This window comes from Sphaerodactylus townsendi, linkage group LG06, assembly GCF_021028975.2.
Source record: "Sphaerodactylus townsendi isolate TG3544 linkage group LG06, MPM_Stown_v2.3, whole genome shotgun sequence".
Lineage (NCBI taxonomy): Eukaryota > Metazoa > Chordata > Lepidosauria > Squamata > Sphaerodactylidae > Sphaerodactylus > Sphaerodactylus townsendi.
This window is the reverse complement of record NC_059430.1, coordinates 21,568,309-21,582,305: the sequence shown is the minus strand read 5'-3', so window position 1 is coordinate 21,582,305 and position 13,997 is coordinate 21,568,309. Positions and strand designations below refer to the sequence as shown.

At 47.4% G+C, this 13,997-nt stretch overlaps 1 protein-coding gene across 6 annotated transcripts in view; it reads right to left on the bottom strand.

Annotated features, from left to right (window-relative positions):
• Positions 1-513: 513 nt before the first annotated feature.
• Positions 514-13,997, bottom strand: part of EPS8 (epidermal growth factor receptor pathway substrate 8) — a 160,309-nt gene continuing 146,825 nt past the window's right edge. For all 6 annotated transcript variants that reach the window (XM_048500837.1, XM_048500836.1, XM_048500842.1 and 3 more), the window contains 4 exons: positions 7,774-7,987; positions 6,581-6,761; positions 4,299-4,428; positions 514-1,910 (listed from right to left, as the gene is read on the bottom strand). In XM_048500837.1, coding sequence (XP_048356794.1) covers positions 1,797-1,910; positions 4,299-4,428; positions 6,581-6,761; positions 7,774-7,987 — 639 coding nt within the window. In that variant the 3' untranslated portion in view covers positions 514-1,796. The remainder of the gene's footprint in view (positions 1,911-4,298; positions 4,429-6,580; positions 6,762-7,773; positions 7,988-13,997) is intronic.

The window sequence follows — 13,997 nt, the reverse complement described above, 5'->3', positions numbered from 1 at the left end:
CCAATTGGCCATGCTGGCAGGGGCTGATGGGAATTGTAGTCCATAACATCTGGAGTGCCAAAGGTTCGCCACCACGGACCTAGGTTCAATCCCCAGCATCTCCACATAAGAAGGGATCAAGTAGCAGGTGACATGGAAAGATCTCGGGCTGAGATCCCTGAGAACCACTGCCAGCTAGAGTACAGGATACTGACTTGGACAGAACAGTCTAATATAGAAGAAGGCAGGTCCATATGTTCAAAAGCATCTGCAGAAATAATTCTGAGCGACAGGAAAGTCCATTAGTTGCACCTGCACATAACTTGACAGCTTGCAGCCTTTATACTAGCAAATTTAGGGCCGGGGGGTGGGGGGAGGAAGCCCCCTGAATTCCCTGCCCTCCATGGGCACCCACAGTGGGAAGGCGATTGCTCCGCACCTGATCTCTGATTTGCATCCTGAGACAAAGGAAAGGTCTTCTCTCTTTGGCTTGGGCCCGATTTTCATAGTGACAGATAACGCAACCATTTCACATACATCAAATAGTGTTTATTGCAGCTGAATCATGTGAAAAAGGCACCATGAAAATTAATAAAACTAGATGATTATTTTCTTCTAGATGACATGATGGGTTTTTGATGCCTTTATATACAAGTGACAGAATAGACCATTTTTGGGAGGAAAAAAAATAAGTCACCAATTCCCTTTCCCTTTCCAAAACAACCCCTTTGCTGGAAGAGATATATATATTCATATATCTGGATTTGCCACGTTTCAGAAGATTTAAATTGGAAATGAACATTTCAGTCTCTTCGACCTTTTTGCTTTAACTGTCTTATTCAACTCTTGCAAAAAAACAACAACACCTGGACTTTGCTTTTCTTCCAACCTGTGTAGCTCAAGCAAAACAGTTTGCAACACTCTTTTAAAAAAATAATACTGTGAACTACCACACCGGGACCGACAACCCAGTCCGACCGCGCCCACCTGTTAAAACCCAACCCTTGTGCTTTTCCCACTGGTGCCTTGACCACTGACCAGTTACGCCCGTTGGGACAGCAATAAAAATTGAAATCCAGAATAAATTATTTTAATTATCCACATTTTCATTAAGAAACCGTCTCACGGAGGTGTCACAGGAATCCGGGTCTGTGCTTGTAAGAAGAGGGCCGCCTCAGACGCTGAAACTTTCGAAGCTTCAGCTTGCTGCCATTTGGGACTTTTAAAGTCAATCAGGACATCTGAGCGCTGAGGAAGGAAACAGGCCGGGGCGGCGGGCCAAAGGGACGGAAGCGATACAAAGAGAAGGCCCTGTCAAAGCAAAGCTCTTTGATTCTCAATGATTTCCAGAGGGCAGGCTGCTCAAAGTGCACTGAAAATCAGTGGGGTTTTTTTAAAAGCTTCACTGTGTCTGGATGAGGCCTCCAGATTCAATGCATTTTCTTCTACTGGCTTCACTTTCCACAGAAAGCAGCTAAGTTATTTTGCTTGCCCGCTTAAAACCAAAAGGACAGGCGTGGGGAGGGGGGGAGGAAATGGGGGGGGGAAGAAGCATGAAATGATCAGTGCCACCAAACCAGCCTTACAGAGTGCTGGTTAAGGACCCCCCCCCCCCCGAGGGAGAACTTCCTTCACATAGACTGGGAAGGAGGAGCAGCAGCACCTGCCCCCAGCCTTCTCAACAGCATGCTTACTTATGGCATCAAGTAGTATCAACATAGATAGGAAATCAGACGTCTCCCCTTTGGAATGGCTTCCTAAAACATAGCGGGATGGAGCAGTGCCGAGGACAGCAGGGACTCTCGATCGAAAAGGCATCAGTGGCTGCTGCTCTCATCGAAAGACTCGACTCCTGAGTCCGAGGCGGCCGCGCTCAGCTTCTCCTGTCGCCTTCTCATGATCTCCTGCAATTCCGAGCTTCCGCTGGTAGCCTAAGAAATCGGGGAGAAAGAGAGAGGGGGGTGGGTGAGGTTATCACTCGAGTGGACAGTGATGAGTCAAGGCTCTGGTGAGTTCCCACAGGATACGTGACAAGAAGTTGAAAAATCCACAGGACAATCCAGCATTGCAACCAGTGGGCTCAGGGTGGAGCAACTCTGCACAGAGTCACGCCGCGAATCTCCAGCTGAGCCAGCATCCAGGAGTTAAGGGCACGCGAGCATTTGAAGTTCCTCAACAAAGAGCTACAGCTTGCAACCGACTTGCAAAAGGCAGCTCCCCACCACGTCGCATGCATTTGTGTTGCATTTGTTCATTCTATCTCCTACTTTTCTCCCCAGTCAAGACTCAAAACAGCTCATAACATGTTCTCCCGACTTCCATTTTCTCACAACAACCCTGTTGGGTAAGCCAGGCCAGGCCAGGCCAAGAGTTTGTGACAGGGCCCAGGTCACCCAGAAAGTTCCATGGTAGAGGTGGGGATTTGAACTTGGATCTCCCAGGTCTCTACCACACCACACTGGCTCTCAGATCCTTCTTCCAAGGATCTCAAGGTTCTCCCTTATTTACTACATAGAGAGTATGTACCAGATCAGTGGTTCTCAACCTGTGGGTCGCGACCCCTTTGGGGGTCGAACGACCCTTTCACAGGGGTCGCCTAAGACTCTCTGCATCAGTGTTCTCCATCTGTAAAATGGATAAATGTTAGGGTTGGGGTCACCACAACATGAAGAACTGTATTAAAGGGTCGTGACATTAAGAAGGTTGAGAACTACTGTACTAGATCCTTACAATCATCCTGTGAAGTTGGTCAGCTGGTAGAGAGTGACCAGCCCAAGGCGTCCATTTAAACATCTAAGCCATGGGCACAGAAGCAGATATTTTGGTTACAGACTAATTCACAGTTGATCTGGCATTTGCCGACAGCAACTCCAACGTTGCAAGACCTGCTTTGCTCATGCTAAGGAGAAGCATCGCACTCGACCGTCTTGGGAGGTCTGGCTTTGCTTTGCGCTTCATGAAGTTTCGTTAAGAGAATGACGTCTTCGGGGGAACCAGTAGCATCAAATCCAGCTTAGTTGCAGGGAGGGAAAGCCACTCTTAAATGTGTATTTAATTACATAATTAAGTACAATGCATCCCGTTTTAATATGATTAACGAGCATTACCCAATAAGCTGCTTTGCTCTGGACTTCAAGGTTGCGCAAGAGAACTCTCTCATTACAGGAAAAGAGGTCTTCGTCTCACGCACATTTGTGGTTCTGTCTTATGCCAGAATGACGACTGTCTGGGTAACAGACAGTCCTTGGGAAAGGTGGAAGGGCGTTAGGAGACCCCCCTTTTCCCCTCCTCTTTCCATTTTAGGGTAGGTTCTGGGAGGCGGATTTTTTTAGCTTGGTTTGTATTTTACTACATGATCTCTCACACACACCCCAGCTGGAAAACTCACTTGGAAATGTTATTGGTGCCTAAGTTTTCTCAATTCTAATGTTAATTTGAATTCTAATATTAATTTGAAATTCTATGTTAAGAGTTGGGTTTTAATTGTTATTGGGCTGAATTTTATTGTAGTGCATTGTTTTATGTATTGTACTGTTTGTGTGTGAGCTGTCATGAGCCTAGCCCCATGGTGGCGAACCTTTGGCACTCCAGATGTTATGAACTACAATTCCCATCAGCCCCTTCCAGCATGGCCATCTTGTAGTCCATAACATCTGGAGTGCCAAAGGTTCACCACCACTGGCCTAGCCTTTGGCTGGGGTAGGGCAGGATATAAGCCCAAAATAAAGAAAAGTAAAGTAGGCATGCAGGGATTCTGGCAGCAGAGAATACAGAGATTGACAGCCATTCCAGAAGAGGCCCAGTCAAATACCTGTTTTGTTGGGAGAAATGTACAAACCCTTCCAAACTCATTGTGTTTGTATCTCAGAAGGGGCCATTACTTGCAAAGCCTTACAGCTTTGTTCTATGCAACACAGGTCAGGGAGAAGTCATTTCTTTCAGCTCTGTAAAGGGAACTGGGTGGCCAAGAGGACTGCGACAGGGAGAGCAACAAGACCAGACCGGAAGTTCACCGTGATTCAGAATTAATTACATTTCCAACTCTTAAGAAAATACTTTTGACCCCCCACTCCCTCACCCTCCCTGCAGCTTGTCAATCTTGCCAATTCATAGAGCCCTCACATTGCAGTTACACCAATGCTCACCTTGGGTATTTTTGCATGACACCACTCAATTCGCACTTGCACTGCACCATGGCATAGCGTTATGCAAACTTTCTGAGTGTGAGTCAAGACTGCCCAAGAACCTCTCTGCCATTACCCAGCCCCTTTCCACAGCCAGCATGCACATACTAAAGAAGAAACTAGCTTGGGATGTACCTCCAGTGCTGCTTTCTGAACAGTGACTTGGCTGTACACGCGAGCCCCTTCCGGACACACCGTTTTGAGTTCTTCTTTGTTGAGGGAGAAGAGCTGAGCACCAGTTAGAACGCCAAGGCTGTTGACGGTCCTGAAATAGGAACAAGCAAGTTTCAAAATGTGGCTTAGAAGACATAAAATACGCTGCCTGGTAAAATAAGCAACGTCTCACTTCCATCACCCCAAAACATTAAAGCTTGTCCATACTAGATTTATGTATGCTCAGCACAATGGGATGTAATTGTATCTAAAGAAACAATAAATAATAGTTCACCTAGCAGCTTTTATTGGCTAAAGTGCAGTAAAACGGATAAGACAGCAAGTATTCCAGCTGAGCCCTTGTTCATTGGCATTTATTTTTCTGCAGGTCAAAAGCTTGTTTCACAACCAGTAACTGCTGAGTATTCCCACCCCCAATAAATTTTTATTTACTTTCCTTCCACTTGGGAACTCAAAGTGGCTCATAAAATTCTCCTCTTTCCATTTTAACCTTACAACTACCCTGTGAGGTAGGTTAGGTGGAAAGTGCATGACTGGCCCAAGGTCACCTAGCAACCTCCCATAGGTAGAACGGGGATTCAAACCTGAGTCTCCCAAATTCTAGTTTGACACTGACCAAAATACTCCACAGGCTCTCTCTGGCCACTTCCGCGCATGCAGAATAATGCACTTTCAATCCACTGTCACAATTGTTTGCAAGTGGATTTTGCTATTCCGCACAGCTTCGAAGTGTACTGAAAGTGGATTGAAAGTGCTTTATTCTGCATGTGTGGAAGGGGCCTCTGCCTTACTTAGGAACCAAGACAGCAACTGTTCTCATTCTTTTAAGAATAAGGAAGCAGTGATTTTAGGGGTACCAGACTTGGATAACTTTCAGGAGATACCTAATGTGTGTCAAAACCTTGGGGCGAAGGAGGGGGCTGCAGGCAAAATTGCAGCTTTTATATTGCAGCCTCAATCTAACTGTGATCAACTATCAAAGTGAAAGTCAAGTTTCAGTCTCTAACCTTTTTTTTAAAAAAAAAATTATGATTACCTTTCCTATTTCACCCAGGCAAAAAACTGCAGGGAGGGTTCTGAAAGATTTTCATTATACCTTCAAAAGCCAAACTTGGCAAGAGGGCAGATGTTCAGATGTTGCAAAGTGTCACCATCATTCGGAATAAAAATTAATAAATGTGACACAGCGAGGGGGGGGGGATAAGAACACTAGGTAAAAATGTACAACCCCCCAAAACAACAACAACAACAACAACTCAACACTAGATACTGGAAGGAGTTTATATTTGGCCAGGGGTTATCTTCTGCTGCATGCTTGTGTGTGTGTTTTTCCATAAAGCTGCAGTCAACTTATAGTAACTCTGTAGGATTTTCAAGGCCAGAGACTTTGTGTCATATCCTCACAATCAGCCAGCCAGAAGTCCTCTGACGAGAAGCACTGGCAGGATGACCCCACGGTGCTGGAACCCCAGTCAACTGAACCTCAAGCACAGTCAGAAGCCTCACAGGATGCAGGCAGAGCTGGCCCAAGACACGGAAGCCAGAGTGTTTGCAGAAGCCCCTCCAGCCACTGAGGGCCAGCCTAGCAATCCACGCAGCTCACCTGAGTCTGTGAGGCAGCTGAGGATTCGCGCCCGGCGGGAACTGCACTCTAAAAGGCGCAGTGCATGCTTGGAAGCCCTAAGGCAGCACAGAGAATGCTGTGAGTCAGCCCAGGATCAAGACTGAGCCACAGCACAGGCTTATAAGGGACTGCTTCAGGGTGGAAGTTGCAGGAGCAACCTTGTTGAAAGCCTGCCAGCTTTCTGCCACACCCACTTGCAGACTGATTCCTTGAAACTCTGACTTGGACCGGATTGCCTGACCTGACCTCGCTTGGACCCTTGACTGCCTCTTACCAGACCTGCTTTCGGTTTCTCTGGACTCAAGTAAAACTGTTGTCCCCGCCTCTTGCTTCTGTGCATGCTATTAGCTGGAACCTGACTCTCTGGGAACTGGCAGGCCCGAACACTTTGGGAGGTGGTTTGCCACTGCCTGCCTTCATGTTGTGACCCTGGCATTCCTTGGAGGCCTCCCATCCAAACACAAGTCAGGGTCAGGGTTGAGAGTGTGTGACGGACCCAAAGGTCATCCAGCAACTTCCCATGGTCCTTAATCCAGCCCTTATGTACTTGTGGGCAAATGGATCCCTGCTAGTTGCCTGACCTCCAATTTAAATCAAAGCACGGCTCCTCCAGACTTACACAGGGTTGAAGCCTTTGGCCTGGAGCCACATTTTCACGTCTTCAGGAGAGGAGTCATAGTTGATATTGACTACTGGGGCATTAGAACGTGGCACTTGGAACTTCTTTTGGGCAGCGCTCCGGCCAATAGTGAGCCGGTGGACGAGCTCATCCTGGACTTCTTCCATTTGAGATTTCCTTCCTAAAAAAAGAAGACACAGAGAGAAATGAATTGCTATGAACAACACTGCTTTAAGAAGTCAACTGAAGACGTGATTTCCCTGCCGCTTCATTCACCTAGGTTTTCCTCCCATCCTTCCTAGCCCTGGATCAGTAACCATGGGAAACGGTATCCACATTTCCAGATCTTCTGTTTCAGCCTGTATTAACCCTTTAGAATCAGTCACTCCAGCACTGGTAATTCAAACCTTCAGCATAACATTTGTGATCCTTGAGATGGTTCCTCCAGCTCCTCTTCCTTATCTCACAACCACCTTGCTAGGGAAATTAAAGCTGAAAGTGACTGGCCCAAAGTCATACACCACCCTGAAATCCAACCCAATAGCGATTCTACTGGGGATTGCAGCCTACTTAACTTTAGAGGGCAAGACAAAGGATTAGTGATAGCACAGAGCCCTCTATGCAGCAGTGGCATAGTGGTTAAGTGCAGGTGAACTCTAATCTGGAGAAGTGGGTTTGATTCCCCACTCTGCCGCCTGAGCTGTGGAGGCTTACCTGGGGAACTAGATTAGCCTGTGCACTCCAACACATGCCAGGTGGGTGACCTTGGGCTAGTCACAGCTCTATGGAGCTCTCTCAGCCCCACCCACCTCACAGGGTGTTTGTTGTGGGGGGAGGGGTGAAGGGAAAGGAGACTGTAAGCCCCTTTGAGTCTCCTACAGGAGAGAAAGGGGGGTATAAATCCAAACTCCCCTCCCCCCTTCTCCTCCTCCTCCTCCTCCTCCTTCTCTGAAAGACCAGTCCAGCTTAGCCCCGGGCGATTGGTGAAATTTTAACTGGAAACATTCAATAGGCCACTCTCCCCCCCCCCCCCCCCCCATGCTCATAAGGACTGGAAACTGGTTTTAAAAATAAAAGCTCAGAACCTCATTCTTGATGACAGACTTCTGGATGGCTACAACATATCAAACACAAGGCAGTCTGGGTTCTACTAAACAGTTGTTTTCACAAACCAAATAGATATAGAGACTTACGATCAATGGGTGGGGGCTTTTGCCTTTGGGAATCTCGCCCGCTGTCACTAGAAGTGCTGCTCTGGCGGCTGATGGCTCCAGGGACCTTTGGCACCGGAACTGGGACAGGTGCTGGCACACTTGGAGGCAGAGGGACAGGAACGGGCGTCTGAGGTGGCGACGGGGCAGCGGGAGTGTAGTCTGCTTGCTTCGGAACAAAGTCTGTCCTTTGTTTCTGCAGGTGCAGAAAGATGTCCAATTTTGGCTTAGCTGAAGAGCCCTCCAAGATTCTGGAGAGACTAATGTTCCTGTGAGACGATGCTCATGTATTTTTTTCACACATCAATGGCGCAAAACCCCACAAAGACACAGCAAATGAGAGAAAACCCCAAACTCTTGACCAATTATTGTCTCTCAGGCTTTTTAAAATGTGACTTTTAATGCATTAACAGTGCTTTCCGGGTCTGCCTATAAATCCAGACAATCTAGTGGAGGGGCTTCCCACGTAGTGCCCCAAGGGCACCGCAGCACCCACCAACACCTTGCCTGGTGCCAGCCAAGCGTTTTTAGCCAGTAGGCAGAGCCAGGTGGGCCTCTGATTGCCTCTGGAGATCTGATTGGCTGTGCCAATTAAAACAGCATTTCAGCAACAGCTGCCACTACAGCGCTGGTTTTATTCGCTCTTTGACTACACTTTCTCAGTGTATTTCTAACATTTCACTCCTCTTCTCCTTTATAATTTGGGCTTCCTCTGCGCACGGCCATTTTGTGGTTATGCCCACCATGTTGTGTTAGAATTCCAAAGGTGCCTGCAGCTTCAAAAAGGTTGGAGGCCCCTGATGTGGGGCATTTCTCTCCTCAGAAGGTATGTAAGATATACACGAAATGACTGCTTTAGATGCTGGCACAGTACAGTAGTTCCTCAAGCATGGCAAAAGGGAGATCTTCACTCTGCATCAAGGTTACTGAACACATGAAGCTGCTTCACACCAAGTCACACCATTGGAACACTAAAGCAAGTACTGGGTCTACTCAGATTGACAGCCACTCTCTAAGGCAGGGGTCTGCAACCTGTGGCTCTCCATGTGTTCACAGACTACAATTCCCATCAGCCCCTGCCAGCATGGCCAATTGCCATGCTGGCAGGGGCTGATGGGAATTGTAGTCCGTGAACATCTGGAGAGCCGCAGGTTGCAGACTCCTGCTCTAGGGTCTTAATTACAGGACTTTCATATAATCGACAGCTTGAACCTGATGATGCCAGAATCTAAACATGGGAGGCTTTCCCAGTGAGCCAAAGACTCTCCCCAAGGTCTACAGGTAGGAGACCAATCCCACCTTGCTCACTGGACATCACAGTGGAATGGCCCTTCCAAGACTTCCCAAACCTGGAATTCTGTTCCATGTGTCGTGGACAAGTGTTGGTTCATCATACCAAATGTGAGCCCAGTTTGTTTCCTTTGTTACCCTCTCATGAGGGAGGGCACCCTTCCTGAACTGCCATCTCTGTGGACCAAGAGGCATCCTAGGGGTAGCTCAACTCAAACTGGCTTATGAATTCAGACACCAATTCATGCAAACTGTGGTTTAAGAACTAGCCAGAAATCCTTGCTTGAGACCTCTGTTTCATGCCAATTCAGAAACCGATGTCTGTGAGATGCCAGGATTTACATGTTACAACTGACCACGGTTTGATAGAGGCACATTTCATAAACTATGACTTGGATCCACAAGGGGTTCTGCCCGCTGGATTTCTAACACATGCCATGGTTTTCTTGTACCCCCCCCCCCCCCCCCGGCACTGTGGCTCTAAATGCTGCTTGGAGGGATTAGGGAAGCCCCAGGAACACAATTTCACAGGGTATTTGGGGGGAGGCAAGAAAAAGTTGAGGTCCATGGACAGATGACCTTCCATCTATGGAAATGCTCCATTGGATCCAGCCCGTTGGTTTAAACCTTAATACAACGTCCAAATGGAGCCAGTGGCTACGAAACACACTGTAATTCTCTAGCCTTAAAATAGAAAGTTAAAAAGACACTAACTGTGCATACACTTGCAATCACAGACATTGTCTCTGATATCGTAGTGAGAGACTGAGCAGGTGACCTCCGCCTCCCTGGGGCAGTGTCTCGCTTCCACAGCTGCCTCGCTTCAGAAGGCTCCACGGCAGGGCTTCCATTTCAGGCTGGTGAGGAGGGATGCCCCACCCCCAGCTATTGTTTTCAGCAGGAAAAAAAATCTTTCAAAATCACCATCGGTCACAAGAGGTTTAAGATATTCTCCATCTAATGTGGATGCAATCAAGAGCCAATGCAGCCAGCAAAGAGTGGAATGAAAAGCTGAATTAAAGGAAAAGGTAGTCCCTTGTGCAAGCCCCGGATCATTACGAACCCATGGGGTGATGTAACATCATGACACTTGCCAGGTGAACTCTGTTAATGGGGTGGTTTGCCAGGCAGTCTATGTTAAGAGGAAGGGTTGCTCCATCATTTACATTTACCCTCAGCAAGCTGAGTACTCATCTCACTGACCTCGGAAGGATGGAAGATTGAGTCCACCTAGAGCCAGCTACCTGAAACCAGCTTCTGTCGGGACTGAACTCCGGTCATAAGCACAGCTTTGGTTGCAGTACTGAGCTGAACACTCTGCGCCAGAGATTAGATCTGGTTTAGGTGCTCTACAATGATCACGGCTGCAGCAACTCCTATAGCTGCTCCCTTGTCAAGGCTGAGCTCAAAAGGACATTGTCACACATTATGTTTCTGAATCCCCTCCACTGTTCCAGCGACAAGGTGCCTCTGGGGCAGAATTTGCTCCACCATCACCCGGTGGGGTGTTTCACGGAAGGTCAGCATTCAGGGTAGGAATATTGAGGTTGTGTACAGAAAGTCCTCTGATTGCTTCCTACCAGTTGTTTCCATCAATGCAATGCAGCCTGCCCAAAATGTCACCAGCAGACCAAACAGTGAGGCTGAGATCCTGAGGCCATTTACCTTTTCAAAGCCAGGAGAGGGCAATTTATTTATTTTTGCACTGCTGTTCAACAATTCAGGTCCAACCCTGGGGGAAGGGGGGGGGGTAACAGATTGTCCTAATAGGTATCCATTTCTCTCAGTGCAACACTTATTTTTATTATCTACTAAATATTGGGGGGGGGGGCGCTTTGAAACCTGTTCCTTGCAAAGTATATGTATGACAGGTTCTGGTGTGTTTTCCGGGCTGTGTGGCTGTGGTCTGGTGGATCTTGTTCCTAACGTTTCGCCTGCATCTGTGGCTGGCATCTTCAGAGGTATATCACAGAGGGAAGTCTGTTACACACACTTCCCTCTGTGATACACCTCTGAAGGTGCCAGCCACAAATGCAGCCGAAACATTAGGAACAAGATCCACCAGACTCATCATTACAGCTTCCTGAAAACCAGAACCTATTGAACATCTAACCCGTGAAGCTAGCCCGACCAATATATGTATGACATTTGTATGCAAGACCCGCTGTATGCAATGCCGTTTGTATGCAAGGGCCCTTGTTCTCCAATGTGGTGTATTCAGTCCAATGGAAGGTAAGGGAGGGGAACATGCATAACTTTTGCCATCTGGCAAGATCCCCATCAAAGTAATAACTGCACTGAAAATGGGGAGATACTATGGGCAGTGTGGAATACAATTATAATTGGCATTTCAAAGCAAGACCTTAGAAAAGCAGCTCAAGCAAGGCCTTTGTAGCTTCCCAAGGGGACGTTTCAGAAGTGCACTTTTGAAGTGCACCTGGAGCTAATGCAGCTGGTGCAGCACAGGTTGATTATGTGTGTGCCAAGGGGTCCTGTAAGGACCTGCGCTGCTGCGTCCTGGACCAGCTGGATCAGGCTCACGGGTAGCCCTGCACAGAGCGAGTTGGAGTAATCTAATCGAAGGGTGACGTCTGCATGGATCACTGTGGCTAGGCTGGCTTGGGAAACGTAAGGTAGCAATTGCTACACATGGGGTAGATGATAAAAAGCCGTGTGAGCGACAGGTGTTACCTGGGGATCCATAGATAAGGAGGCATCCGAGGCTCTTCATGCAGTATTGAGTTGCACACTGGGCAGTATTGAGTTGCACACTGCCCAGAGCCAGCAGTCAACAAACTAGCCCCGCCCCCTGCCAGCCAAGCCACGGGATTTCATTTTTGTTGAATGCAATTTCAGTCAGCTCTCTTTCAACCTCTCCAACACTGCCCCCAAGCAACTGGCCAAAGCATCTGGGATTCTGTGGTGGAGTCTGGATAGATACAGATACACCCTAACACAATCCTCTGGATTAGCCCAGCAAGAAGACACATATAGATGTTAAATAACGTAAGGTCTGAATCTGTAGCCTCTCCCTTTCTCAGTGCAGACATACAGCAAGAACTGTTGTCCCAAGAATGCTATTTGAGGTGCTGTTTATAGCTTGATTCTCCTATTCAAGGACCTCTGTACAGATGCCCAGCATAACAAGGACCATGTTTTGCACTGAACAAGGCCTAGATCAGTGATGGAGAACCTTTTCAAGACTGAGTGCCCAAATAGCTACCCAAAGCCCACTTATTTATCGCAAAGTGCCAACACGGCAATTTAATCTGAATTCTGAGGTTTTAGTTTAGAAACACGTTACTCGGGAGTAAGATTGGTGAAGCAACCGTGCAATGCTTCAAATGGGTGAATCACGACCCTAGGAGGGTTTACTCAGAAGCAAGCCCCGTTGCCAGCAACCGAGCTTACTCCCAGGTAAACAATCGCGCCCAAGCCAGCCTAGATGTGTGTATGTGTGGGGGTGATTTTCTGCCACTCCACATGACAGACCCTGTGCACCCAGGCCCACAGAAAAGGCTCTGAGTGCCACCTCTGGCACCCGTGCCATAGGTTCGCCACCGCTGGCCTAGATGGTCAAAAACCAGGGCTCCACCATTGGATTCAGGCTGACGTGAGTCGAAATCCAGCTAGAGGGTTCCTTGATCTCTTTTTTCCCCGACATGACAAGAGAAAGAGTCGACACAGCCCTTCCTTTGGGAACATTCACAGCCCACTAGTATTCACCTGAACAGTGCCTTACCTAGAGATGTGAAGGCACTGACCAAATCCCACCCCCCAAAAAAATTAGGGAAAAAACTACCCCACCCACCCCTATTTTTGACAGAAACATTAAAAAAATTGGGAAGCATTAAAAATATTTTTAGAATAATAGAAATGCTTTTAAAGACAAGGTGGGCATAGGAAAAAACACACATATAAAATTTTGTTGTGGCTTCAAAATTTCCAGCAATCTTACATCTCTAGCCTTGTCCACAGAATGAAGCAGCTGAGGAGAAAACACTCATTGAGCCTCTGTGGCTATCACACTCCGAGAAAGAACAAACCGGCAGCCCTACCAGACCAGATCAGTGACCCACTGAGTCCAGAATCCTGTCTAGGGCTGCCAAATCCAGGTTGGGGGATTCCTGGAGATTTGGGGACAGAGCTGGGGACCTTAGTGAGATATACAGGGGCCGCCCTCCAAAGCAACCATTTCATCCATGGAAATCAATCTCTGCTGTCGGGAGATTAATCATACTTTGGGGAGGTGTCCAGACTGTACATCAAGGTTGGAGATCCCATGATTCATGCAGCAGCTCCCATATTTCTGTCATGACTTTTAAAACCCTACGAAAGTTCAGAGCTGTGCCCTCCAGATGTTCATGAACTACAATTCCCATCAGTCCCTCCCAATATGAGCATTGGCTATACTGGCAAGGGCTGATGGGAATTGTAGTTCATGAACATCTGGAGGGCCGTGAGTATGACACTTGTGGTTTAGAGTGTCGGACTAGAACTTGAGGTGACTGGGTTCAAAGTTCAGTTCTGCCACAGAAGCTGACTTGGTGGTCCTGGGCCCGTCACAATCTCTCTGCCTTGCCTGCCTCACAAAGTGACTGTGAGGTAAAACAACGGAGGGAAGAAGGGTGTGAAAAGTCACTCCAGATCCCCGTCAGGGAGAAAAGTGAGGTATACATTTTAAAATTTTAAAAACCCTGAAAATAAATGTGAAATTCTATACTGGAAACTGAGGAAACATAATAAGGGGACAGAGGAGTTAATCGCTTTTTATAAGTGTAACATACTTTACAGACAGTCGCAAAAAAGATTTTCAACACAACATTCCAGAAAAGCGTTTTATGCATGACAGATATTTGCATTTACCTCTGAGAGTTCTCCTAGTAATTGCTATGAGGGGAAAAAAAGTACACAGC